Raw genomic sequence first — 27600 nt, forward strand, 5'->3', positions numbered from 1 at the left:
CTCAGTTGAGAATATGCCTTTATAAGATACGGCTGTGAGGCATTTTCTTTGTGATTGACATTAGAGGGCCTGGCTCATTGTGGGTGGTGCCATCCCCGGGCTGGTGGTTCTGGGTTCTGTAAGAAAGCAGGCTGAGCAAGCCACAGGGAGCAAGCCAGTAAGCCACATCTCTCTTTGGCTTCTGCATCAGCTCCCACCTCCAGGATCCTGCACTATTTGAGTTCCTGTCCTGACTCCCTTCAATGATGAACAGCAATATGACAGTGTAAGCTGAATAAGCCTTTTCCAGATTTATTTAAACTTGCTTTTTGGTCGTGGTGTTTCATCACAGAAACTGAAACACAACTAAGTGCATGTGTGGAGGAAGAGAACAATTTGCAGGACTCCCTTCTCTCCTTCCACCAAGTGCATTCTGGGATCAAACTCAGGTCTTCAGTATTCCTGACAAGAGCCTTTACCCACTGAGCCATCTTGCTGGCTCCCAGGCACATCTATCTATTTATCTATCTATCTATCTATCTATCTATCTATCTATCTATCTATCTATCTATCTATCTATCTATTTCTGTCTCACACACTACCAGATGTTTTAAGCTCAGCCTGGACTCTCCCAGGATAAGCACTGAGAACCATGGCAGGCCAGGCAGCAGGAACAACATATGGCTGACATTGAACCAAAGCCACATGGAAGCCATGCCAAGGATCTGCCTGATGAGGCTTTGCCGCCTCCACCTCCGCCGCCACCCACTCCCTCTTCAGGGGCTACAGTTGCAGTGAATGTATCATGGCCTCTGACTGGACTCTGACTGGGGCTTGTCTCTACCCCAAGATTCAAAGTTCACTTGGGAGCACTCGGGTTTCTCCTGGTCTATGAAGACGGACAGGGAGTGGATAGAGAGACAGATGTTCTTCAGCTGCCTTAAAGGAGCTACAGCTCCTGCTTCCAGCATGCTCTTGAGGGTGGTAGTGCAAAAACAGGAAGGTGATCTGAGCCCTGTGTGGCTCACAGCCCCTTCTCCAAATAATGGGAAACACTAGAAAAGAGAGGCGGGCACTAAACCAGTGGTTTGCTGGTAAATGTTTAACAGAAGCGATCCAGTGTGTGTGTTGGGGTGGGGTGGAGTGTTGAAATCAGCCCTAATCTGCAAAGTCCACCTATTCTGTTATGTAAATACTCTCACTGAGGACCCTTCAAACAGGAAGGTCACTAAACACACAACTGGGATCAGATAGGCAAATCTCATACCAGAATGTCACAAATCCCAGAGAACTAACCTTAGTAAAATGACCAGGAAGCAGTGAGTATTTGGCATGTATCATCTTTGCCTTAATTTTGAAAATAAAATTTAAAACACAAGTATTTCTTTTATCTTCAGTTATTTATATGTAGCATGTGGGTATGTGCACATGCAGGCCTGTGCCCCGAAGCCAGACGCCCAGGGTCCCTAGAGATGGCATTATAGGTGGTTGCGAAGCTGCTGTTGGTGCTGAGAACTGAACTTTGGTCCCCTGGAAGAGCAGCAAGTGCTATCTTAGCACTTGTTTGTCCAACCCTCTGTACATGGTTCCTTTTAGCTGATCTTTCTTTTAGGTGGCACACGCCTTTAATCTCAGCACACTGGAGGCAGAGTAGATCTCTGAGTTCAAGGCCAGGATGGTCTACACAGTGAGTAATTTCAGGACTCCTCCCTCTGTAGCCAAGGCTACACAGAAACCTAGTGTTGGAAAAAAAAATTTACTTTTCTTTTACTTTTTTTTCCGTGTGTGTGTGTGTCTGTGTGACTGTATGTGTCTGTGTGCGTACAGACCATAGAGTGTTTGTGGAAATCAGAGAACAATTTGTAGGAGTTGATCTCTCATTCCATCATGTGATCTCCCTTGGGATCAAACTCAGGTCTTCAAGCTTTGCAGCAAGCACTTTTCCAGCTGAGACATCTTATTGGCTCAGATATTTTGTCAAATGAAATTTTAATTTAAAAACCAGTCCACCAATATCTTAGCCCTTATTTTATCCCCTTTGTTGAGTCACATGGGCTGGCTTCACCAGCCCCAGGAACAGCTTCTTCATCTGCTTTGCAAAGAAGGCCACTGGGTTGCAACTTTTTTTTTTTTTTAAGACAGGGTTTCTCTCTGTAGCCTTGGCTGTCCTGGAACTCACTCCGTATACCAGGCTGGCCTCAAACTCAGAAGTCCGCCTGCCTCTGCCTCCCGAGTGCAGGCGTGCGCCACCACTGCCCGGCTTGCAGTGATATTTTAGAGTTGCAACTTCTACGACATTACTATTTGCCTGTGCCATTCCTTCCCACAAGCCTTCGCGGTAAGGCATGCACAATCTCAGACAGAATTTGAGCTCAGTTTTCTCTCCCGGAGTCTGCTTCTTTAGGTCTTGCCTGGGTCTTAGAGGTGTTCTCTAACTCTTCTAGAAGCTCTTGTGTCTTGCCCTTCGGGGATGCAGCGAGCAGGCGAGAGGCTGCAGCACCTGTTTCTATCACAGCCCTCAGATTCAGAGTGTGTCACACATTCCAGGTCAAATTTCATCTGGAAAGATGGGTTCCATGCTTAAAAACAAACACTGAAAATGAACTTTTTGGCTTGTTTGCTCTTTTGAGTCAGGGTCTCACTATCTAGGTCTGGAATTCATTATGAATTCTGTAACTCACAGAGATCCCTCTGCCCCTGTCTCCCTGGGATCAAAGGCATGGGCCACCCACCTCCAGTTGGAAATGAACCCCTTTAGTTGTTTGTGGTACTGGGGATTAAATCTAAGGGCCTTAAATCTGCTGCTGAATTCCATCCATAATCCAATTACCCAATTGATCTTTATCTTAATGATTTTTGTAAAAGATTTAGAGTGTGTGTGTGTGTGTGTCTTTGTGCGTGCTCGTGCATGTGTATGAGTGCAGGTGTCTGGGAATACCAGAGGCCTTGGATGCCTCTAGAGCTGGATACTGGAAACCTAACTCAGGTCCTCTGTAATAAAATAGAGTTCATTCTTGACTGCTGAGCCATCTCTCCCTCTCTTTTTGAGACAGGGTCTAACTATGTAGCACTGGTTAGCCTCACACTCCAAGCAATTCTCCTGCCTCCACCTCATGAGTAGTGGGATGACTGGTAAGCACTGATACTCCTGACAGGGTAATGAGCTGTTATAGTCCAATGAGACGGCTTCCCTCGGCATCTTAAGTCGGTGTGCTTCTTTTGTGTATGTCCTCCGATGGTTATTGAACCCTTGCGAAGTGCAGGGCGTAAGTGCGGGACAAGACAGACCTGCCCCTCTCTGGGAAGCTCACACGGAGTTGTGAGAGTGAACATGTGGGGTGAGGTATTCAGCCTGCCTCCCTCTCTTTTCCCTCTTTCTTCTCCATCGTTTGAGTATGTGTGCGTGCGTGCGTGCATGGGTGTGTGTGTGTGTGTGTGTGTGTGTGCGTGTGTAGGAGGGCAAGAATGGACAGTCGTCTGCCTTTCTCCCTGCCACTTGTCATTTCTTCACATGATTCTAGTGCCTGAAACATCCTTTGAGTAACTCTCCCCCCCCACCCCCCTTCCAGCTGACTGGGTTCTAGTTGCTCTCTAGGAGGGCACAAGTCACTCAGGTGTGACCAGCAAGCATACATGACTCTTAGTCAAAGTTCAGGTCTAGTCAATCATCTGGCCTCAGCAATTTTTTTTCCTTTTTGTGTGTATGTATGTGTGTGTACGTGTGTGTGTGGGCACTTGAATTGAATGATCTCAAATGGCTGGGTGTGAATCCCAGACTTGTTTAAAAGCCTCAATCCACAGATGTTCTTTTTTTCTTTCTTTTCTTTTCTTTTCTTTTCTTTTCTTTTCTTTTCTTTTCTTTTCTTTTCTTTTCTTTTCTTTTTCTTTTTCTTTTTTTAGTTGAATTAAGTCTGAGAAGATGTAGTCCCAGAATTTTTGGCAGCAATCTTATGCTGTTGAGGGTAAGAGCAAAATGAAAGTAAAGGAAACTCTCTCTCTCTCTCTCTCTCTCTCTCTGTGTGTGTGTGTGTGTGTGTGTGTACAACACATCTTTGTGACTGGATACCTAGTTAAGTGATACCCACCAAAGCCTGACCCTTAATTTATCAGGTGTATATATACCAGTGCCCCGTCCCCCAAGTCACTTTGCTGAAGGGATTTTAAGTCTACTTTCTAAAAGACTATTTATTGAGTCACTTGCTGTACAGCACAGTGCTTCTGAGTTGGCCACCCTGAGCTGGCTTCTGCTCATCTGTTCTGTAGTAGCCCCACCCTGCTTCAAACTCTACCCAGCCAGTTCTGAAGCCTCCAGGAGACCCAGTGTGGGTAGTCAGCCTGTGAGCCAGTCTTAGTGAGATCTGGTGGAGAGAGGAGGGAGCCATGTTCCTGTAAGGGCAGGGAGTGAGGAACCTGGACTCTGCTATCCAGCAAGCAGCCAGTCCTTACACCATAGTCTGAAGACACTCCAGCTCTGGGTCCAGAGGGCTGAAGCCGCTTGCTGCTGAGGGCCCTGGGATCTGCTCCTCAGCTCTGCTTATAGGGCACTTTCCCTGTGAAGGCCTCAAGTTTGGTCCCATGTACGATTTTCATAGCAACTGAGACTGCAATATCCTTACCGAATAGACTAGAAAGTTCAGTGGTTAGACCAAAGTTCTGTGGTCCCATAGGGAAGTAAGTGGAATGCCAAGTTCCTCCCCCTTATGAATGGAGGCCATTGCGAATGGACAGGTAGCCATGCAGGGGCGTCTGAATGGGAGAGACAAACATTCAACTGTAGAAGTGAGACTTGGGCGGTCCCAAGTCAAGCTAGAACCAGAAAGTGCAGTGTGACTACCGGTGTTTTCCGAGCTCCAGGACACCAGTTTGACAGGTAGGGAGGGGGGTGCTGCAGAGGAGGGGATTTGGGGACCCGCCCCAAGTGCAGGTGAGCTAATCCAGACGAAAGGATGGAAGCTCTCAGGCAGTGCTGGAGTGGTTTAGGGTGCCTCTGGCAATGAAACTGTCGACCCAAACTGGATTGGCGCCCGAGTACAGGCCGGGACTTTAGCGGGGGTGGAAGAGGAGGGTGCCGCGCCCTGCCCAGCCCAGGTGTCGTCTCCGGGGGCGGGGTTTGGGAACCGGGCAGCTGGGGGAGATTCCCGGCTGCACTGGTAGGAGGGCGGCCGTCGAGGGACCGGAGCCCAAGCCCGCGAGAGACTGGTCCCAGGAGCGCACTGGGCAAGGGGCTGCCAGCATGTTCTCTCGAAACCATCGGAGTCGGATCACAGTGGCCAGGGGCTCCGCCCTGGAGATGGAGTTCAAACGCGGCCGCTTCCGACTTAGTCTCTTCAGCGAGTCGCCGGAGGTGAGAGGCCGCGTCCCTGCCTTCCCCTCCCAGCCCTGGCAGGTAGCCCTGGCCACCCCGACTCCTGGGCGCGCCGGGATCTGGGTCTATTCTAGCTCAAGTTGTTGACTTGGAAATCCAGGTGTGGACAGGGTGCGGGTCCATCTGATCTGTACAAGCCATGCCTTGCCTGGTTGAGGTAATTTGCCTCTGCCTTAAAAAGTCCCGATTGGCCTCCACGCGAGGGGCTCTAAATTCCCGAACTATGCCTAAACCCAGGTCCCTCTAGTATCCTGGGCCAAGGACATTGGGCAGCCAGGCATCCTCCAATACTTGAAATTTTGTTTTGGTTCCCAGCCGGTTACCAGCTACCAGTAGCATCCCACACTCTGTGCGGACCCCCTAGGCCAACCTCTGTTGTCTCCACAGTTCTGTAACTTGTCTGAAGCCCTCCCAATGCCCTGTTACTCCTAGTGGGCAACAAGTCTCTCTCTCTCTCTCTCTCTCTCTCTCTCTCTCTCTCTCTCTCTCTCTCTCTGTGTGTGTGTGTGTGTGTGTGTGTGTGTGTGTGTGTNCTCTCTCTCTCTCTCTCTCTCTCTCTCTCTCTCTCTCTCTCTCTCTCTCTGTGTGTGTGTGTGTGTGTGTGTGTGTGTGTGTGTGTGTGTGGTGTAACTCTGGAGTGTTTTTCCACACCCAACTTTCCACCTCCCTTCTCGGGCCTAAGAAGAGTCTCTAGCCTCTAGCCTGAGTCACCACACCACCACTACCACCACTACCACCACTACCACCACTACCACCACTACCACCACCAGCAGCAGCAGCAGCAGCAGCAGCAGAGGATCCCTGTCAGCACGTTCTGAGCCCTATGCTTAAATCTCTAAACTGGAGAGGCACTGGAGGCACATGGCTGAGCCAGAAATGAGAGGGGCTTGGCCACCCCAAAGAGACTTATGTCCCCAAGGTCATCTTCCCACATGCTCAAGGAGGTCCGTTTAAAGTCCGTATCCCTCACTGGCCCGGGAAGGGTTAAGCGTGGTGGTTCTTCCAGCAGTGCACCCCCCTCCCGCCTGGGATTCCAGGCCTGGCTTTTGCCCTTTCCTTCTAGGCTGCCCAGAACAAAGGCTCTTTTCACACCCGTGTCCCGCTGTCCCAAGCTTTCTCTGAGTCAGAAGAGAGTGGAGGGTTTTGTCATCCTCCCGCCCCAGCAACTTAGACCCAAGGAACCCGCGCGTGGCCAGCCGGGGAGTCAGGGGCGAGGTTGGGGACCTGGAGGAGGGCCCGTGTTCCTGAGCCTTGCTAGGATATGCCAGGCCTTGGGGGCCATAGCTGAGGAGTCGGGGCGGAGCTGCTGGGCCAGGCCTGCCGCCGGGTTGAGTGTGACTCCACGGTCCCGGAGTAGGGGGGTGGGGGACAGCCCTGCAGCTGGCTGGGACCCGGGACTGGTTTCCTGTCTGGAAGGGAAGGGGCCCCGAGAGGGGATCAGGGCCAGCAGCAGCCAGGCACACCCGACTTTCTCCCTCTCTCTCTCTCCTCCCTTCTGCTGGAAAAGCGAGGTAATTGTGAGCCCAGGGTGGGGCGTGTTGGATGGGGGCCGGCATTGGAAGGGGTGACCCTGGGAGCTGGGCTGCATTACAGACTCACCCCTTTGTCCCATTCCCTGGGCTCAAGTCGCCTCAAGTCCTCACTTCTGTCGCTAACTTTTCTCAAACTAAGCCAGAACTCCCTCTGGTCGGTTCTGATCTCCCGTCAAGCCTCAGGATTCCGTAGAATCAGCAGGAGGCGTCCCTTCCCTGCCCCCTTCCAGCTGTGCCTGCCCCTCACTTCCCTCACAGCACGCACATTCTCAGTCGGCCAGGCCAGGGATGTGGGCGGGAGCGGGGGAGGGGCCAAAATGGGAATGAAAGGGCCTTTTTCTTCCACAGCTGGGAGAACAGCTGCCACCAACTCCAGGCTGGACACTCTGTGCCCAAGCCCCCTCTGCAGCTGGCCTCTCCTCCCAGGAACCCTTGCTCACTCTTACCTCACTTTCTTTCCTCCTCTACTTGGCTCCTACCAAGGCCTTGGAACAGCGCTAGGAGAGAAACTTTTGTCACAGAAGCCAAAGGGGTCTAACAGGACTGCAGAGGGACAGGGACAGACTCTGCATTCTGTCCCAGAGCTGGACACCTCTCTCAAGCCCGGGGAGCAGTGGGAGGAGGAACTGTGGGACAACGTGGTGCCTACCTGGCCTCTCTCCGGGCAGCAAGGGAAGGGGCTTTAGGGGACACAGAGATGCAGGACAGATTGCGCATCCTGGAGGACCTCAATATGCTCTACATCCGGCAGATGGCACTCAGCCTGGAGGTAATGCCCCGACCCCTGGACAACGTGCTTCCTGTGCTGTCTCAGCCTTAGTGGGGCTAATGAGGGAGGGGGGCAGGGCCCGGTAGGGCCCGCCCACAGCTGGGATAGGTGGTTTTGTATACGATGTGTTGAATACGTTTGGGGCTCCAAGCCCACTTCTCTGACCAGAATGAACTTTATGAAGGGCTAAGGATGTGGCTCCCATGGTAGAGCGCCTGCCTGTTTGACAAGGACAAAGTTCTGGGTTTGATTCTCAGCAGCCCGGGCACTGCATGAACTGGGTGCAGAGGCACATGCATGTAATTCTGGCACTTGGAAAGTAGAAGCAAGAGTGAGTTCCAGGCCAACCTGGGCTAAACAACAACAACAAAACCACATGTTGACAGCAGGGGCTTGGCTGTTATGAATAGGAGGTGTAGATGTTTGTTCTGAGGACAGAGGTTCAATTTTGAGACAGAATGAAGAGATTTCAGTATGAAGGGGGTTTGTAGAAGACGCACTCGGAAGAGAAGTGAGGAGGTGGTGTGCCACCTTGCAGGTGTGAGGTCAGAGGTCAACTTCCAAGAGAGGCTGGGACACTATTCGTCCATTTAATCTTTTTCTTTTTAATTTCCCTTCCCTCCTTTCTCTCCCTTTTTCTAATCATCTTTAGACAGGATCACATTTTGTAGTCCATCTGGCTATTGAAGTCACTATGTGGTCTAGCCTTCTGAGTGCTGGGATTACAGATCGGAGCCGTTATGCCTCACTTGTTCGTTTATTCTCTTTTGGTTTTCTTGTTGCTTTTATTACGTGTGTGTGTGTGTGTGTGTGTGTGTGTGTGTGTGTTGATCAGAGGATAACTTTTGGCATTTAGAGGATTTTGTTCTTTCCTTCCATCATGTGGGCTCTGGGATTGAACCCAGGTCCTTGGGATTGATGGCCATCCCCTTTTACCTGCTAATCCATCTCACTGGCCTGCTGCCTTTTCAATGTTTTTCCTCTTAAGACAGGCTCTCTGAAGTCACTGTGTGGTTGAGGATGACCTTGGACTCCTGACTGACCTACCACCACTTCCCAAGAGCTGGGTATCGCAGGCAACTGTTTTAGACTAAATAGCCCCCATACCTGTCTCATTCTATATGCTGGGCTCCTTTCTAAGCCATGGGAATCCATCTGGAGAAGGCAGGAAATGCCCCTTTGTGAGGGAACAGATGGTAACTGTGTGAGTGGTGCCACTTAAGGAAAATATTTTAAAAACGGGGTGCAATAGCAATCCGACAGATGGCAACGTTAGATGGTCTGAAAGGGTCTGGGGTTCTGAAGCCTGCAGGAAGGCTTTCCAGAAAGACAGCATAGCCAGGGTAAAGAGTCTTTGAGAAGGGTGAGGGGGGGCATATTTGTGTTGGGCTGGAATTTGTTGTTGGCGTGGAGATGGTGGACAGAGGTGGACCATGCTGGGGTGGAAAGGCTGTAAGACTTAGCTTGTACCCTGGATGGGCTGGTCTCAGACTCTCTATGTAGCCAAGAATGACCTTGAACTTCTGATCTTCCTGTCTCTAACTCCTGAGTGCTGGGATTCCAGGAGTGCATCATCCACCAAGCTGGTGCTGGAGACCCAGTCTGATCCTTGATCTCGAGCTTGCAGTTGTTGTTTATGTGCATGTGTGTGTGTGTGTGTGTGTGTGTGTGTGTGTTTAAGACAGGGTTCTCTATGTAGCCATGGTTGACCTGGAAATGGCTCTGTCGGCCAGGCTAACTTTGAACTCATAGCGGTCCAGGTCCATCTGCCTGTCTCTAGCGCTGGAAGGAACGGTGCATGCCACGAGGTCGCCTTCCACCTTCAGTTTTAAGATGGTGATTGTTGTGAAGGATCAGCTTGGTGGTGGTAAGGGCTGGAGGAGAAAGGTCGGCTGAGTCAAGAAGCTTTCCCAGTGGATGGTCACATATTACCATAGGGGAATGAACCTGGGGTGTAGATTACCGAGTTCATGGAAGGGAGGAGAGATTCCAAGTGATGGTGGGAGATGTGACAGACTGGCTGATGGGTTAGACATGACAAGTGAAGCAGCCAGAAACTCCAGAACAGATGAGTCCAGGCGTGTGGCGCAGCCCCTGGTATGTGGCCCTTCGCTGGGTGGAGGAAGTGACTGTCTGGACTTTAATGGGACAGGGGCAGGGATGCAGAGTGTGTCAGGAAGGGTAACTTACTGCACTCGTGCTACCTGTCCAGCCCCTGCCCCATCTCTGGATCAATGGATGATGTTAGCCAGTTACAGCCTAAGCTAGTTATAGCCACAGGATCCTTCCCGGCACGGCCTTGGCGTGCATTTCAAGCGTGCATTTCACACGGTGCCAACGGTGCCAGCCAGAAGAAGGGAACCACCCGTGTCTGCCTGCAGAGGCACCGGGAGGATACACTTCAGTTTGCTTGTCTATTTTGTAGAAAGGCGCCAAGTGGACCCCTTGGGGTTTCTGACATTGCCTAGTTTTCTTGTGCTGGTGCACAAAAGAGGACCCATTTACCGGGTGAGGCTTGGCATGATGGCACATGCCTATAACCCCAGCCCCCAGGAGGCTGAAGATGGAGCATTGTGAGCTCAAGGGTTATAGAAGGAGACCATCCCAAATGGAAAAAAAAAAAAAAAAAAAACCTAAGAAAAATACTCAAAACCTCCTTTCTGTCCATCTGGCCTTCATTTCTCCTGCTACTACTCCTTGTATAATTTGTATTATAATTACTTTTAGTTAATTAAGGCAGTGGGGAGCCAGTTTTTCAGTTTCTCTACCCACATCCGGCTGCCAGATGCTGCTTCCATCCACAGAGTTGGTCAGGTTTAAATCCTGCATCCTGCACACCCCTGCCCGGCATCTGGGACAGAAGAAGGAATTGGTTTTACTCTAATTAACTTTCCTTCAACCACAGGCTGAGAATTCTGCACACCCTCCTCCTCCTCCCAGGTTCATCTGTCCTCAGAAACACAGACCCATTGACATTTCAGGAATGGCAGGAAAGTTAGTTCTGGAGGGTAAACCCAGGAAGGCTTTTTGGAAGAGGCATCCTAAACTGCACATTCAGGAGGAGTGAGAGTGAAAGCTTATTTTTATTTAATTAAAAAATATGTTATGTGGTGGTGGTGGTGGTGGTAGTGGTGGTGGTGGTGGTGGCGGTGGTGGGGTTGGTGGCAGTGGCTGTGGAGATGATGTATGGCACCAAGCAAGTGTGGAGGTCCGAGGACAGTGTGGGAGAATTGATTCCCATGGTGGGATTCAGGGACTGAACCGAGGTCCTCAAGCTTGGCAGCAAACAGCTTTACCCAGTAAGACATCTTGCCTGCCTGCCTGTTTTGTTTTGTTGTAATAACTTCTCACGTAGCCCAGGCTGTGGAACTGAGGGTAACATTGAACTTCTGTCTCAAGTGCTAGCATTACTTCGAGTCAATGGGGTGTTCAGGAGGGAACCCAGAGTACGCCAGGCAAGCCGTCTACACACTGAACCGCATTCCCAGAGCAAAGCTTGAACGTGTGCCAGGCCCCAGGTAGAGTTTAGCTTCTTCTTATTAAATCCTCACAGAATGTTGTGAAGAAAGCCAACTACTCCCAGGTCAACGACTGAAGCTCCAGAGACAAAAGGCTCCTCCAGCTTGTCAAGTCCCTAGACCAGGATTTGAACTTAGCTGTGGGAATTCTGAAGGGAACAGAAGGCCATGGGAAGCAGAGCAGGAAGTCAGGGGCAGCGTGGGGGAGGGGTGGGTCATCATGGGAGACTGTGACTCATCCTCTGTCATCCCTGGAGATCTGACCCAGGTCTGAGGATGCTCAGTATTGGCATCTTTCCCATCCTAGGGGAATGACGTCCATTTGGGGAGGGCGGGTTGGGGCGGTTGTGGTGATGAGGAGTCAGTGCCTACTCCTGTGCTAATGGGTGTGGAGAGAGATGCAAAGCCCAAGAACCTAGTTCTCCACCTCAAAAGCTGGGGGGAGCCCTTTCCCCAGCCCATTCTTGGGGGCTGGATGGCCTAGAGAGGATTAGGAAGCACTTAAGGAAGGCTGCTAGTTCCCCCAGGGCCAGTTCTCCTGGCCCGTGCTGGATCTAGCGAGCTCACTTCTTACCACACCCTGTTTCTGGTAAGGGTCACCTTGGAAAGAGAAGCCCGCTCAGGAGAGGCCTCTGGGGCGGCCCAGGAGCTCCCTGCAGCCGCGTCCCTCCGCGACAGGGTCCCGGTGGTAGAGATGCAGGCATCGCAGCGCCTGCAGGGACCGCCCGCGCCTGGCGCCCTCGGCGCCTCTCGCGGCAATTGGGAGCTGATGTCACGGGCGCCCACGGGCACAGCGGACGCAGGCGGTGCGGTAGCGCCGACGCTCGGGGTTCTTCAATCCCCACGCGATCCTCCGGCCACGCCGGCCCCCCGGGTTTCTGCGACCTGTGACCCCGCGCTAACTGCAGGCGCAATGGACAAGGCTAGGGAAGGATCGGTGAGTGCTTGGCCCCAAGGGGGCTAGCTAACCAGGAGCGAGCATGAGGTCGCATCCTTGATCAAATTCATCTGGGACTACTGAACAGGAACTGGTTGCAGAGTTGGGGCGGAGTAGGCAAGCAGCTGACCTAACAATGACAGGTCATTGGTGCGTACAAAGCATGGCTGGGAGTAGAAAGTAGTTTGGGAGGGCATCCTGGTGGAGAGTGTTTTGGGGGAAAGGCACATGGTACTGGAGAAATTTGTTATAAAATCTGACCTAGCACAGCACCCCCCACCTCCACACGCCACCCTACACACAAAAAAAAGGGTAGGAAAAGGTGGCAGGCTGGACCAGGTTTTGGTGAGAAGGAAATCAAGCTGTCAGTAGGATTGGACACCAGAGACAGAGCAGAGCAGAGCATAGGAAGGAAAGCCAGTGTGACAGAGAGGACAGGTTTGTGTAGTCACCGCTCTTCTCTTCCAACTGCGTGCCCCCACTTGCCTGGCTTCCTGCACCGATGTTTTGCACCTCCGCTCTGGAGCCTCCTCCCTGTCACCTAAGCAGAAGCTAGCAGAGGCTGTTGCCTGTGTTTTTTATGCCAGACAAGGCACTAATGGAGTAGCCATCCATCTCTGCGTGTTCATCTCCCAGCTGCGGCTTCAGTATGGAGCCTCGCTCGGTCAGCACCCTCCAGCGCTCGACTGTGAACAGGCCGGTCGTCAAAGCAGCCTCCTTGATAAAGCCTGTGTAGGTACATGCCCAGCCATGTACTGAACACTCTGCACCAAGCATTGAGCTTGACTCTCCTGGGAAGTCTTTCCACACTAGGATGCCATGGCTATTTTCACCCTATTTTGTTTTTGTCTTGTTTTTGTCTTTTTTTCCGAGACAGGGTTTCTCTGTATAGCCCTGGCTGTCCTGGAACTCACTTTGTAGACCAGGCTGGTCTTGAACTCAGAAATCTGCCTATCTCGGCCTCCCAAGTGCTGGGATTAAAGGCATGCGCCGCCACCACCACCCAGCTTTCACCCTATTTTGTGTGTCTGTGATGTATGTATATGTCTGCCTGTGTGTATGCTTGCTATGAGTGTGCATAGACCAGAGGTACACTTTATGTATCTTCCTCTATCAATCTCCGTTTGTTTGTTGAGGTGGGGGGAGGGACTGCCTCTACCTCTCACTCAGTGTTAGGATTATGGGCATGTGTCACCATACCCAGACTATCCTTTAATACGTGTGTGTGTGTGTGTGTTTCTGTATGTAGAGTGGGTACATGCCACACACAGCACAGTGTGGAGGGCAGAGGAGAATTTGTGGGGTTGATTGTCTCCTCCACCATGTAGAACCCAGAGCTAGAACTCAGTTCTACAGCTCCAGGCTTGGTAGCAGTGGCCTTTATCCACTGAGCTATCTCATTGCCCTTCCCCCTTCTCTTTTGAGACAAGGTCTCTCACTGAACCTGGTGCAAGGTTTTGGCTAGACTGACTGGCCACCTGGGATCTCTGCCTGTTTCTGCTCTCCAGCACTGGGGTTAGAGACCAGTGACGTGTCATGCCCAGCTTTCACATGGGTACTGGGGATTTGAACTCAGGGCCTCTGGCTTGCATAGTAGGCACTTTACCTACTGAGCCATCTCCCCAGTTCTTCATCCCCATTTTACAAGTTGGGAAACCAAGGCTGATGGAAGTGGAATGAAATGCTCTGTGCATTTAGGAGCTGCCATGTAAGTTGCAGGGGGTGGGGGAGGGGGTGGGGTGCTTCCTGGAGGAGTTTGGAGACTTGAGATGGCCTGTTTTGGAAGCGAATCATATGGGAGGTGCTGGGGTGAAAATCTGATCTAGTATGATGGACCTCGGAAACAGTCCTTGGAGGAAGGAACTGTAAATAAGCTGGATATGTAGCTCAGGCTAGCTTGGAACTCATAGCATTCCCCTGCCTCTGCTTTTTGAGAGCTGGGATAACGGGCATGCATCACCCTGCTTGACTGCCTAGAGCTGTTTATGTTTTCTTTTACTGTTTTGAGACAAGGTTTCATACAACTCAGGTTCGCCCCAAATTCACTATGTTGCTGGGGGTGACCTTGAACATCTTGGTTCTCCTGCCTACGCCATGTCTGGTTTGTGCATTGCTAGGGAATCAAACCCAGAGCCTCATGCATGCCCAGGCCCCAGTGCAATGTTCATTGCCTTTTAAGCTCCAGGATGAGTGACTACCCGTGTATCCTCTCTCAGAGTCTCTCCCCTGCCCTTTCATGCCTGTCCAGACCCTCAAACCTGTACCAACGACTTTCCCTTAGCTCTGATCTCTCCCACGCTCAGGGAGCTATTTGAGGTGTGTGGAGGGTTCTGTGCTGCATGGATGGTATGCACCTTGACTGAGCCCACATTCCTGACCTCTGTGACCACAATCACACAAATGTGTAAATATACATACATATGCACGGGCATATATATGGCATGTGTATATATATACCACATATATAAAACAAATGGTAAGTGTACATATTGTTTTTTTGAGAGTCCCATGTATCCCTGGCTTGCCTCTAATTTGCCAAGTATCTGATGGCCTTAAAAGTCCTGTCTTTACCTCCCAAGTGCTGGATTACAGATGTGCACCACCGTGCCTAACTTGACGTGTGATGTTTTGCTTTCTATTCTTGTGCTATATTTACTGGACAGTCATATCTCAACATGTCTACCTCGGCGGTCTTTTGCACTATTTCAGCTCAGATATGACTCACTGTACTGCTGTCTTATTGACAGGCTTTTAGTTTGGGTGTTTAAACAAAGCCCGGGGCTGGAGAGATGACTCAGTGATGAACAACAATTGCTGCTCTCCCAGAGAACCTACATTCAGTTCCCGGCACTCCTGTGAGATGGCTTGTAGCTCTAGCTCCAGGGAATCTGATGCCTTCTTCTGGCCTCTGTGGGCACTGCTCTCATATGTGATACACAGACACACAAATAAAACAGTGCCAAGTGCAGGTCTCTGTGCATGTGGCTTGGCAGTTAGGTGTGTGATTGTATCTGTAGGCTAAACACTTGGGTATTGGATAGTTAGGTCAATGGATATATGAATTTATAGCTTTTGTAGATTTCTCTAAATTGTGATGGAAGAGGTAGACAGAATTTATATTCTTAACCATAAAATACATGGGACTATCTTATTTTGCAAGGCTTTTCTGGCTTGTCTTGGGCCACGGCAGGTGAGACAACAGGCTTGCTGAAACGTTTTGCTGAAACATTAGTTGTAGAGTGTTGTGCCCTGTCACACCCTGCCCACACCTCCCCAGCTTGGGACTGGGTTGGGGAGCGGAGATGCCTCAGCATGTTCCCTGATCACCATTTCCTTTTTTCCCCCTTCCATGATTCTGCTCAGGACACGGAGCTGCAGAGGAAACTAGATCATGAGATCCGGATGAGGGAAGGGACCTGCAAGCTGCTGGCAGCCTGCTCCCAACGAGAGCAGGCTCTGGAAGCCACCAAGAGCCTGCTGGTGTGCAACAGCCGTATTCTCAGCTACATGGGCGAGCTGCAGCGGCGCAAGGAGGCCCAGGTGCTGGGGAAGATAGGCAGGCGGTGAGCATGGGAGGCGAGGTGTCTGAGGGAGGGAGGCTTTATTTGTGGTTAAAAGTGATAAAAAGCATGTGTGTCTGTATGGAGTGTTTGGAGCTCGGGCCAACCCGAAGGGGACGACCTTCTCACACACCCCTGTCCTGGCCATGAAAGACACCTTTGTGTTTTACTGAGGTGGTGGTGATCATCCAGAACGGCTGGGACTGGACTCAGGGAAGCCAGTATATATCCAATAGAAGCTGGCCGTCTGGGCACAAGTAATGCAAAGCCGCCGATTTGTCTAGGCCTGCCCTTGATCTCCTATGTCTGGCTGGTTGATTTCTGGAAAACCAATTTTCTCAGGGCTAGTTCACCAAATGGCCAATTTGTCGAATAGCCAATTTACTACAAATTGATAATAGCTTGTTGTACCTGGGGTTTACCATCAGTGGCAGGAGTTGGGAAAGTGCATAATTAAAAATCACTTAAAGGAAGGCTTCCCATTCATAGAAATGAGACCGCGCCTTCCAAAAGAGCTCAGCCTCAGTATGTGATCCACACTGCACCGCTCCGGCAGTCTGTCTGTCCGGTCAGCAGTGAGACAGCCGGAGTCAAGTAAAAATGTTAGAGAGAAAATACTTGGTAAACTGATCACTCTGAAGACTGGCCAGTTGTGGTAAATGAGTAATCTGGAGAACTGCTTGCCTCCTTGAGGCTGCATAAAAAGAGGGTCCCACTCCCTCACTGGCATGGAGTAGCCGAGGGAGAGGTTGCTAGGGGCTCACTAGGAAGCCTACAGGAGAAAATTCATTTCTCTGGTGCTTCATTTAACAAGAGGCCAAGCAGGCAGGAGGCAGCTCTCTCAGGGAGCCATGGGCAGAGGGGCCACACAGCCCTCAGTCAGCAGCTAAACACACACTGTTCATGCTAGGTTGTGTAGTCACACCAAAGACTGGGCATGGTGGCTTATGCCTGTAATCCCAGTGTGTGGGAGGCTGAGGCAGCAGCGTGTGCTGAGTTTGAGGCCAGCCTGAGCTGCCCAGTGAGACCCTGTGGTGGGGACAAGTGACCTGCCAGCCCTTCCAAGTCCACAGTTTAATGGTGGTAGTAAGGACTCAAAAGGGAATCTCTGGTGATGCCTTTCCCCTCCAGGCCACACTTGTCCCTGGCAGGGGGTCTGGGTGGTCAGGAACAATGCTGGGAGGGGGAGGGGCCCAGGCTTGTATGCTATACCTGTGTGTTGACATTGCTCAAATGTTCCTAAGACCAGAAACCGCTAAGCCTTGTCCATAGCTCTCCTCCAGTCCTTGGTCCTGCCATGCCATCGAGGCTAGGGATCAGGGGCCTCTTAGAGCCCTTGGGAGGCAGAGCGAAGGGGAGGAGTATGTGGAGACAAGGCCAGGACTCTGTGATCTACCCACAGACCTTCCGACAGTGTGCAGTCTGCTCAGCACTCCCCTTGCCGTGGCCGGGTCTGCATCTCTGGTAAGCACACAGCTGCCCCAGCTGCCAGCATGCCTCACTGCACCACACCACACCCTCTCCGGCCTGCTTTAACCCCTCTTCCTTCCCCTCTGCCCCTTAGACCTCCGGATCCCACTCATGTGGAAGGATACAGAGTATTTCAAGAACAAAGGCGGTAAGTGTCACAAACTGGGACAAATTCAAGAGTGTTCCCGAGGTGGAGGCACTTGTGGGAAGTCTTAAGATCATTTTTCCCCCTTTCTTTCTTTTTCTTCTCTCTTTCTTTCCTCCCAGACCTGCACCGCTGGGCTGTGTTCCTGCTGCTGCAGATTGGGGAACAGATTCAGGACACAGAGATGGTCTTGGTGGACAGGACCCTCACAGACATCTCCTTTCAGAACAATGTGCTTTTGTGAGTGCCTCGCTGCCTGTGGCTCCCTTCTTTCCCAGCTCCTGGGGTGCTGCTCTGCGGTGAGGGGTGGGAGTGAAGGTGGAGAGGGAGATGACTCATGGGCTTCCCTGTGGAGTTGTCCTTCCTTGCCCCATGTCCTCCTGAGCCTCCCACTGATTACCCGGCCCACTCTCCCACACCTGTGTCACAGTGCTGAGGCAGAGCCTGACTTTGAACTGCGGCTGGAGCTGTATGGGGCCTGTGTGGAAGAGGAGGGAGCCCTGGCTGGTGCCCCCAAGAGGCTTGCCACCAAGCTCAGTAGCTCCCTGGGCCGTTCCTCCGGGAAGAGAGTCAGGGCATCGCTGGACAATGCTGGGGGCTCTGGGAACAGTCCCATCCTGCTGCCTACCCCAGCTGTGGGGTAAGAGCCTCTCCTACCCGCTGCCTTCCTGCAGCTCCCCACTGGTGACCACGTCACACTGATGAGCAGGCATTCTGGCTAACCCTAGAGTTAGGCCTAAGTTAGTCTACAAACCTGACAGTGGGGAGCCAGGGAGAGCCAGGTTTTGGGGATCTTACCTGTTTGGCAGCCAGAAAAACATCTTATAGGACTGGGGATGTAGCTCAGTTATTAAAGTGCTTGCCAGCCGGGCGGTGGTGGCGCACACCTTTAATCCCAGCACTTGGGAGGCAGAAGCAGGCGGATTTCTGAGTTCGAGGCCAGACTGGACTACAAAGTGAGTTCCAGGATAGCCAGGGCTATACAGAAAAACCCTGTCTCCAAAACCAAAAAAACAAAACAAAAACAAAAACAAAACAAAAAACTAAAGTGCTTGCCTAGAAAACATGAAGCCTTGGGTGGGGTGGTGCACACCTGTTATTACTTCTCTTGGGAGGTAGAGGCAGAAGAATCATATGTTCAAAGACATCCACGGCTGCATGGTGAGTTTATGGCCAGCATGGTGTACATAAAACCCTGTCTCAGAACACCAAAAGCAGGGATGGAGAAAAGGGCTCAATAGGTAAAGCACTTACTGAACAAGCATGGGGACTGGAGTTCTGATCCCCCAGACTGAGGCCCAGGGCCTACTTGGGAGGAGAGACAGGTGACCCCTTAGGGTAAGCTGGCTAGCTCGACTCCTTGAATTGGCAAGCTGAGTTTAGTGAGAGACCCTGCCTTCATAAGTAATTAAAGAGGACACCCTGTGTCCTTCTGGCCTCCACATATATATGCACATGTGTGCCACCCCTATAGAATCATGCCAAGAGCAGAAATGGATGCATAAACCACCATGCTCTGAGCTGGGGCATGCTCTGTGGCAAAGCCCACAGCCAGTCACCGAGGAGCTAGAGGAAGCTGCCCCATCTATGGACTGAGGAACACCTACTCTCATGGAACTGCCACAATTTTACTGTGATAATGTAAAGGATGTATAAGGGAAGGTCCAGACGCCTAGCAGGAGGTCAGGAAAACAGGAGGCAAGCTAGTTTCCATGGTAGTTTTCTTGGCAATCGGACAACCCAGTGTCAGCCCTGCAGCGCCTTCCTGCCACACACGCCACTCCACTGATGTCCCTTCTCTCTCCAGAGGTCCTCGATTCCACTTCTTGGCCTACACCACTCTTACCCTAGAAGAAGTGCAAGATGGATTCCGTACACATGACCTCATTCTCACCAGTCATGGTATGTGTGTGTGTATGTGTGTCTGTCTGTCTGTTTGTATGTTCATCTGTTAGGGACACTGGCACTGGTAGGAGGGTTTGTGGGGTCGTCCCCTTCTCATTTCCCATCTTCACCTGGTATTTCCTCCTCCCCCAGAGGAGAACCCTGCCTGGCTGCCCCTTTATGGCAGCGTGTGTTGCCGCCTGGCAGCTCAGCCTCTCTGCATGATCCAGCCCACTGCAAGTGGTGCCCTCAAGGTGCAGGTGAGGGGTCCTATGGGAGTGGAGGGGGCATGGACACAGATGGACAACCTAAAGATCTAGACATGGGAGGGACAAAGTGGGATGGGAAGACAGCAGGGTGAGTATTGGGTGCATGGGGTCAGTGGGGGACTGGGAGGAAGGTGCCGGTTAGGGAGGCAAGATTCCCCAGAAAACACCAAGTTGTCTATGCAGCAAGCCGGGGAGCTGCAGAATGGGACACTGGTGCATGGAGTCCTGAAAGGCACAAACCTCTTTTGTTACCGGAGATCTGAGGATGCAGACACTGGGCAAGAACCACTGTTCACTATCGTCATCAACAAGGTGACTAGTCCCTCCGGGGTGAGGCCACCTCTCTCAAGGCTCCAGAGGGTTGGGCCCAGGCTTCAGAGACAAGAAGGGCAGACTCTGTTCCTAAGAGCACTAAGCCCACCACAGGGCCTGGGATACAGAGAGACCTCCTCCCTACACCTCCCTAACCCCAAACAATGATGCTACAACAGTCAACCCACTCCCTCAGCATCCCCAGCCCCTTCCAAACCCCAGAGGCCTCTTTCTTGGGTCAAGCAGTTTCTCCTCCAGTTCTCTCTGCTTCCAGTTTGTGCTGCTAGTAACTTGCTGTTTGTCTCTACAAAGGTATAAACGGGCTGCTCTCCTCCCCAGCCCTAGTTTTGCTTTTCTATGTGTCTGTTTTGCTCTGTCTAGTGCTGGGGTCAAATCGAGAGACTCATGTTTTAGGCAAGTGCCCTACCCCAGCACTGCCCCTCAGACCCCCGCCTGTGTTTTGGATGTACAGGGCAGGTAACTTGGACCTGGACCTTGGTGTTCATGCCCCTCTGCACCTTCCCTGCCCTGCTCTGTCCCCCTTTCCTGTCTCTACTTGCTCCTCCTTTCCTGCCTCAGCACAGGCTCCCATCCCCACCATGCCTGCTGCCATACCCTCACACCAGACTTAGCAGGAGGCAAATGAAGGCCCCAGCGGAAGTCCCAAAGGTACTGCTAGGCCAGCCCAGCCGGGATGATGGTCAGAGGTGAAGGCAGTGCCTTGCTGTCCCCTGCAGGAGACTAGGGTCCGGGCAGGTGAGTTGGAGCAGGCCCCAGAGTGGCCTTTCACCCTCAGCATCAGCAACAAGTATGGGGATGATGAGGTGACAAACATCCTCCAGCTGGAGAGCAGAGAAGCCCTGCAGAACTGGATGGAGGCGCTTTGGCAGCTCTTCTTTGACATGAGTAAGGGAGAGAGACGGGCAGAACTTCTGGGAGAGCAGGGGTAGGGGGGGTGGGGGGTGGGGTGGGGCGGATGTGACAGAAGCAGACAACTCCTGCATGGGCCTGGTCCTCCTCTCCTCTCCTCTCCCCTCTTCTCCCCTCCTCCTCCCCTCCTCGCAGGCCAGTGGAGGCACTGTTGTGATGAAGTCATGAAGATCGAAACTCCTGTGCCCCGGAAACCACCCCAAGCCCTGGTCAAGCAGGGGTCCTTATACCACGAGATGGGTAAGTGAGAGGGGGGTCAGCTGGAGGCTGATGGAAAGTGGGGTTGGAGACCTCAAGGGATCCTGGATAACAGAACCAGAGAGAAAACACACCATGGGGTCCAGGGCCCACTCAGCCCTGTGGTGTTCCCCGTTCCTCTCCACTTCTTAAAAGCACTCCCGCCCAAGTTCAAAACAAACCCTAAAGAGCAGAGTCGTTTCCTGCCTGCGTCTGTCCTAATCCTTCCTTTTCTGTTTCCCTCCATGCATGTGGACTCCTGTCTCCTCTTCTGACCTCACTTGCCCGGCACTGCTTTCTCTCCTCTGTTCTTGGTTTCTTTATCCACTTCTGCTACCCCCTCCCCCCATAACGTCACAGTCTTATCAGAACCTGTGGCCTCCGGAGGTCCCTGTGAGGGGCTGCTCCTGCAGAATAATGCCATCTCAGCAGAGATTCGGGCCTTGCTTTCTTCCTATTACAGTGACAGGTGACAGTCAGGGCTGAGCAGGCCAGGGCTTGAGCTCTGACTAGCCCCCTCCCCTTGCCCCCTCCCTGCTGCCACAGCCATTGAGCCACTAGAGGACATCGCAGCTGTGACAGACATCCTGGCCCAGCGGGAGGGCACAAGGCTGGAGCCGCCCCCACCCTGGCTAGCAATGTTTACAGACCAGCCTGCCTTGCCTAGCTCCTGCTCGCCTGCTTCAGTGGCCCCAGTCCCAACCTGGATGCAACCCCTGCCCTGGGGAAGACCCCGAACCTTTTCCCTGGATGCTGCCCCTGCAGACCACTCCCTTGGGCCTTCTCGCTCCGTTGCACCCCTTCCCCCGCAGAGATCCCCCAAATCCAGAGGTTTCTACAGCAAAAGCCAGCTCGGCCCATGGCTCCAGTCCCCAGTGTGAGAGGAACCAGCAACAGGATCTGGCCAAGAAAGAAAATGACCCAAGGACACCTGGGCTCTAGGTCCAGCACTGTGGGGCACCAGTTGGCCAGCCTGGGCTCCTCTTCCTCCACTGGACTAGGACGGAAGGCTGGGGAGGGGTAACGGAAACCCCTCTTAAGTTGTGGCTATCAAGGTACAGAGGGGGACCATTCCTGGAGCTGGCTAGGATTCCCCTAAGCGCTTCCTGGGAGAAAACTGGAACAACTCTGCCCTATCTGCCTGCACTAACCTCCAGGGCGGCAACGGAGAGTGGAGATGAAAGCACCTCCCCCACCCCACCCCGTGATCCCAATGTCAACCATTAAAGTTATTTAACAGCTCGATACCTTCACTTGTCTTCGCGAGGACATGGTCTCTGAGGACCAGAGGCTTCTGTGTGCTCTGAACCCACCCCTCGGTCCTCCCTGGAGCTTGGTGCGGCTGTGATATACTGAGTGCTCAGACAAGGACTTGATGGGTTGGGGAATACTTTATAAATACCAAGGGAGACGGGAAGGCTGATCTTCTCTCAGACGGTGCCGAATCTCAGGATCTCAGTGAGGTCATAACCTGTCACAGCAAAGGAGCTGCCCGATGGATCACAGAACCGAGCACCACACACCTGGGTGTCAGAAATACATTCACCATGACAGTGTTCCACCTGCAGGGAAGAGAGGGCTGGTTAGTCCCGCCACTCACCTGTGCTTGGGCCCCTACTCCCACCTGCCTGCAAACTTACCTCAATAGAGCCACTCTCTGGGTTTCTGTTCAGCTTCCAGATGTGCACAAAGGTGTCCTCAGCTGCAGACAGTAGCTAAAAGAGATGAATCCACTGTGAGGGATGGGCAGGTGTCAGATGCCCCGACATGATGGGAGTGAGCAGGAGTGCCAGTCCAGGTTCCTGGGGATGGAGTCACACTGGGGACAGGGACAAGCCTGTGCACCAGGAAAAGTATGTAGGGATACAGGACACTGACCTTGCCCACCTCTGGAGCGAGGTCCAGGGCAGAGATGGTCCGGGCGTGGGCACTGATCTGGATGTGGAGGGCCCCTGTGCTGGCATCATACAGGCGCACTTGCCCATTTCCATACCCTGCTGCCACGATCCCCTGCCACAGCTGCACAGAGGGGCATGGGACCCTGCAAGGGTAATGTTCAATGTTGATTTCTCCAGACTCCAACATACTCCCTGTCCTGAAGTCACCTCACAAAGGCCATAGCCCTCGTCTGCCTCTCCTACCCGAATCCTGGTATTCGGGTCAGTAAGGTGAACTCAGGTCCCGACCTCCAGACACACAGGACACCCGAGTCATCTGCTGTCACCATGTCAGCAACACCATCCTGGGGAGGAAATCAGGGTTAGCTCTTCTTCCCTTTACAGTCTGTGTGGTCCAGAGTACAGAGCAGGAGGGGAGGTGTGGCCATGCCTGCCTCTCTGCTTCTACAGGGAAAGGGTGAGAGGTGGCTCTTTCACCAGCTTACACCGTGGACATGTCTGCAGGAGTCTCTCAAGCATAGGCTCCTGTAGCTCCTGGTATGCACTCACAACTGCCGCCTCCCCCACCCCCACCCCCATCCCCACCCCCACCCCCACCGTGGAGTAGAAGAGGATGTACAATTGTCCTTTTGGGATGGGTGGGAAGACTAAAACCACCACGTCCTGACATTTTGGAGGTTTTGCAGTGGGCCACAGTCATCACTAGTCCCTAGACCTCTTGACCTGGTTGGTGTCAGGCAGACATACCAGCTGCTCCGAAGGATACAAATGACAAAACCCCATACCCTGTTCCCAAGAGGTTTACAATACAAGTGGGGAGAAGAGAGCTTTTTCTATGAGAGTCGGGCCTACTCAGAGTGAAGCTAAGGGAGAGTCAGAGGGAGTTGAAATTGGGAGACAGCTTTCTGGAAAGACTGGCCTGGAACTGGGTCAGAATAGGGGCACTAGCTCAAGTCCAGGGAAGGAAGGAAGCTATGGGACTGGCTACGTCTGGGAGATGGTAGATTCCAACTTCTGGATTCACACCAGCGTCGGAGAGGGTTAGGGATTTGTATAAAACACCACTTAGTGGAAAGTATGTTTTTCTCCAGACGTGAGGTTGCTGCTTCTAAGAACGTACAAATGAACCCAAAGCCATACTTCTGCTTATTAGCATAGCTAATACCCATGCCTGGGCCTCCCAAGGGTGAAGGAGTCTCCCAGGCTACTAGAACCGCTGGAGGAAGTGAACTCACCTGCCCCTGGGCACGCTCAGTGGCAATATCTGTGATTGGTGTCTGGTGCCCAGCCAGTTCCTCGCTGAGTACAATGTTGGGACCCTTAGCAGGGATATCAAAGACCAGTACTCGACCGGACCACGTTCCTGCAGCCAGAACCAGTGTCCCACTGATGGCTTCCTGAGTCCTCTGGGTTTCCAGTCTCCACAGCCAGCACCCCCTCTATCCCAGAAGTCTTAGTAATAAACTCAGTACTCCCACAGGCCTGACTTTCCATTCACTATCCCTCTCTAAATGTTTTTCAGAGTCTCTGATACCCTTCCTTCCCAGCTTCCCTCTAACTCTTCCTAAGTTCCTCAACCCCTCAGCATCCTCCTGGCTGAGACCCCACAATCATGTACTTCACATACAGGCCCTAGCCCTGTCTCTAGTCCGCTCACCCACACAGATGAAGTGGACGCTGGCAGCAATTCCTCGGGCAAACATAGCCTGTACTGAATACAAAAGCAGCTCTCAGAAACAGCCCTTCCCCCAGCCCCAGCGAATTCTCCCAGCCTCCACCCCTGCTCCACACGGTCCTGAAGGTACCTGAAGAAGCATCGCCCGAGTCCAAGGCGTGCCAATAAACCATGACGGAGCCATCAGACTCATACATCTGGAAGATGGGGGCAAGGATGAGAGCAAGATCCAGCTGACCCTTGTTGAGTTCTGGGCACTTCACCCACCCAGGTAAGTCGATGGAATCCTCAAACTCTGTTCTGGGAGGCAGGCACTATTCTTATCCATAGTTTTCAGAGGAGGACACTGAGGCTACCCGTGCCCAAGGGTCACAGAGTTAATAACAGAAGCAGACTGCTGATGCAGAATCGAAGAGTGAAGAAAATGGAACAAAAGAAGACGAAAAATAGAGGCAGAGTGGGCTGCTCATGTGACGTCTAAAAGTGTTATTGGGTGGGGGTGGCGCTGGAGAAAGGGCAGGAGGGTTCTATTCTTACCTGTATCCCTCGATGCGAGGTGAGGACCAGCAGTACTCTGAAGGGGAGGACACACCAGTGAACCTGGAGAGACCCGCATCAAAGAAGAGGACATAAGGCGTCAAGAGGATAGGGATTCAAGAACAAGGATCGCACCGATTTAAGCAACACCTCTTTCACTCCTTGCCTTACCTGAGTGATAAGTGGGGGACTCACTCCAGCACCCTCTTTAACGTGGAGCTGGCGCTGGGCCAAGGGCACACCCTCAGGGGCAGCACTGAGAAGCTGGGCGCTCGGTCCATGAACCACCCCAAAATGCGTAAGATCACGGGCTGGCAGCTGCAGTACACTGAGGTTGTTAGACAGGGCGGCGGCAGAGCTACGAAGTGGGATGGAGCGCTCGCGGCGGAACATTCTGGGAGAGAGAGTACTAGAGTCACCGCACGACAAATAGGGAGAAGGCCACTGGGGACACTGGGACAGGGGAGAAGGGCGATGAGATGCAACCAGGAGACACTGAGAGAGACCCTTGATTGATAGGATCCCCGAGGATAGTAGTCACAAGGAGGAGAGGACCCCACGGAGCCGGAGAGAGCCCCAGGGTTGAGTGTTGCAGCCACCAGGGAATCCCACAGTAAGAATGATGATGTAAATACCTGCTAGTACGGAACATCTCAGCTAAAAATGCAGAATGTGGTCTCCAGCTCTTCTTCCCACAGCTTAGCTACCTGAAGGCCCTCGCCAAGGTTAGAGGTCACACCTGCAACCCACCCCCACCACCCTCAAGTGTGCCTTGCCTGAAGCCGCGATCCTAAGGTCCCTCCAAATCCGCCGCCACCATAGAGACGACGCACAGACGCACGGCCTCTGGGCGTGGCCTGTGGCTGGAACTTGCGGCGCGCAACTACGCGGTTGCCAAGCAACCGTGGACCACGCCAGGGACCCTCAGCGGGGCCTGGTTGCCGAGGAGACCGTTGGGTCGCGGCCACTGCAGCTACAAGGATGGAGGGTCCTGAAGGCAGCTGAAACACCGCCTTGGAGTGACTGTCACGAAAATGAGTCACGAAGGCTCGGTGAGTTTCAGCTAGACTTGGGGAGTGCGCAAGAACTGGGGTTGGCCGGTATCGAGGCAGTGGACTAGCTCTAGGTTCGAGATGGGCATGCCTGTACCTTGGTCCCTGAGGGAAAGGGTCAAAGGCTGGACTAGGCCAAGAGCAAGCGAATTCGGAAACAGCTGAACCACTAGTGCAAATAGTAATTCCTTTCTGACCAGGAACCCGTGTTGGTGGGTAAACCAGAGGCACTAGGAAGAGGGTCTGATGGATGAATCACTATCTTGACAGTTTCAGGACTAGGAAATGGATCAAACAACTCTGAGGGTGACCTTAAAACTTACTTTATTATCATTATTACTTTTTTTTTTTTTTAAATCGAGACAGTCTGATTATATAGACCAGATTGGCCTCCAACTCAACTCTGCCTCCAGAGTGCTGTGATTAAAGGCATCACACGAACAATCATGGCTTGCCTTTTATTTTGAGACAAAGTCTCAATGTGTAGCCCTGGCTGGTCTAGAACTCACAATATAGACCGGGTTGCCCTTGAACTCATAGCTTCTTCCCATACCAACACTCTCCCATCTCACTGGTCAAAAACCAATTACCTTAAGTCAAAAAAAATTTTTTATGTATATGGGTGTTTTGTCTGCATGTGTGTTTGTGTACTGTGTTCATGTCTGATGCCTGCAGAGGCCAGGAGAGGGGATCAGATCTCCTGGAACTGGAGTTACAGTTTGGAGCCATCGTATGGGTGCTAGGAATCAAACCCAGGTCCCATGGAAGAGTGGTCAATGCTCTTTAACTGCGGAGTCAACTCTCTTACTCCCAAAGTCAAGGCATTTAAAAAAAATAAAACAGATTGGTAGGACCTCGAGAAAATGAAAGAGTAAAAAATATCTCTGTTCTCTTGTGTTAAGTGCACACCACATCTCTGTCCTAGCTGTGGGGGGAGGCCTAAGGGATCAGTTCTTTGGTTTGGCTTTGGGTTTGGGGTTAAGGAAGCAAAGCTTTAGATGAACTAGGCAGCCGCTTGGTTTCTGGGAATTCAAGGCCAGGAACTGAGAATGTAGAGAACAGAAGACACCGGATTGCCTGAGAGAATGAATATTGGGGAATATAAAATAGGAAACAATTAGGTAGATAGATAAAAACTTATATTTGGAGGTAGATTTTGGAAGGAACCGTCTTCCTTCATGGTCTCACTTCATGGCCCAGTCTGGCCTTGAACACGTGACAGCTGCTTCAGGCTCCTGAGTGCTGGGTTTATTGCTGTGAGCCACCACACCTAGTTCTGGCCGTCTTTACAATTTTTTTTTTTAATTACTTATCTACATCTCTTTTGTGAAGTATTATGTCCCTAGGTTACTTTTGGGTTTTTCTTAGTTACTTATCTCTTGCTGTCACAAAACACCATGAGCAAAGCAACTTATAAAAGGAAGTGTTTAATTTGGGGTTCACAGTTCCAAACGGTTAAGCGCCCATGAGCATCACAAAGGGGAGCACAGACAGGCATGGTGCTGGAGGAGTAGCTGAGAGCAGACAGGCA

At 52.1% G+C, this 27600-nt stretch overlaps 3 protein-coding genes across 9 annotated transcripts in view; 2 read left to right on the top strand and 1 right to left on the bottom strand.

Moving 5' to 3' along the window:
* The first annotated feature begins 1648 nt into the window (after positions 1-1648).
* Positions 1649-22152, top strand: Rtkn (rhotekin). 6 transcript variants are annotated; one of them, XM_021165396.2, is made up of 13 exons: positions 6408-6855; positions 7360-7645; positions 15464-15663; positions 17063-17124; positions 17225-17278; positions 17398-17515; positions 17706-17915; positions 19083-19177; positions 19313-19419; positions 19612-19740; positions 20478-20646; positions 20806-20910; positions 21454-22152. In XM_021165396.2, exons 2-13 carry the CDS (start codon positions 7574-7576, stop codon positions 21786-21788), a joined length of 1656 nt encoding a protein of 551 aa, XP_021021055.1. In that variant the 5' UTR covers positions 6408-6855; positions 7360-7573; the 3' UTR covers positions 21789-22152. The 6 variants fall into 6 exon arrangements, with proteins under 6 accessions (XP_021021056.1, XP_021021054.1, XP_021021055.1 ...); XM_021165397.2 differs by lacking the exons at positions 6408-6855; positions 7360-7645 and adding an exon at positions 1649-1666; XM_021165395.2 differs by lacking the exons at positions 6408-6855; positions 7360-7645 and adding an exon at positions 5077-5323.
* Positions 22153-22279: 127 nt separating this feature from the next.
* Wdr54 (WD repeat domain 54) lies at positions 22280-25868 on the bottom strand. Of its 2 annotated transcripts, XM_021165289.2 has the most exons (11): positions 25794-25866; positions 25653-25724; positions 25189-25411; positions 25018-25080; positions 24611-24677; positions 24463-24516; positions 24041-24168; positions 23049-23149; positions 22786-22948; positions 22548-22622; positions 22280-22469 (listed from the first exon to the last, which is right to left on the bottom strand). In XM_021165289.2, exons 2-11 carry the CDS (start codon positions 25667-25669, stop codon positions 22338-22340), a joined length of 1023 nt encoding a protein of 340 aa, XP_021020948.1. In that variant the 5' UTR covers positions 25670-25724; positions 25794-25866; the 3' UTR covers positions 22280-22337. The 2 variants fall into 2 exon arrangements, with proteins under 2 accessions (XP_021020948.1, XP_021020949.1); XM_021165290.2 differs by lacking the exon at positions 25653-25724 and having other exon boundaries at positions 25794-25868.
* A 19-nt stretch (positions 25869-25887) lies between these two features.
* The window catches only part of C6H2orf81 (chromosome 6 C2orf81 homolog), a 7024-nt gene continuing 5311 nt past the window's right edge, over positions 25888-27600 (top strand). Inside the window, exon 1 of the mRNA XM_021165288.1 lies at positions 25888-26069. Coding sequence (XP_021020947.1) covers positions 26052-26069 — 18 coding nt within the window. The 5' untranslated portion in view covers positions 25888-26051. The remainder of the gene's footprint in view (positions 26070-27600) is intronic.

Source organism: Mus caroli, chromosome 6, assembly GCF_900094665.2.
Source record: "Mus caroli chromosome 6, CAROLI_EIJ_v1.1, whole genome shotgun sequence".
NCBI lineage: Eukaryota > Metazoa > Chordata > Mammalia > Rodentia > Muridae > Mus > Mus caroli.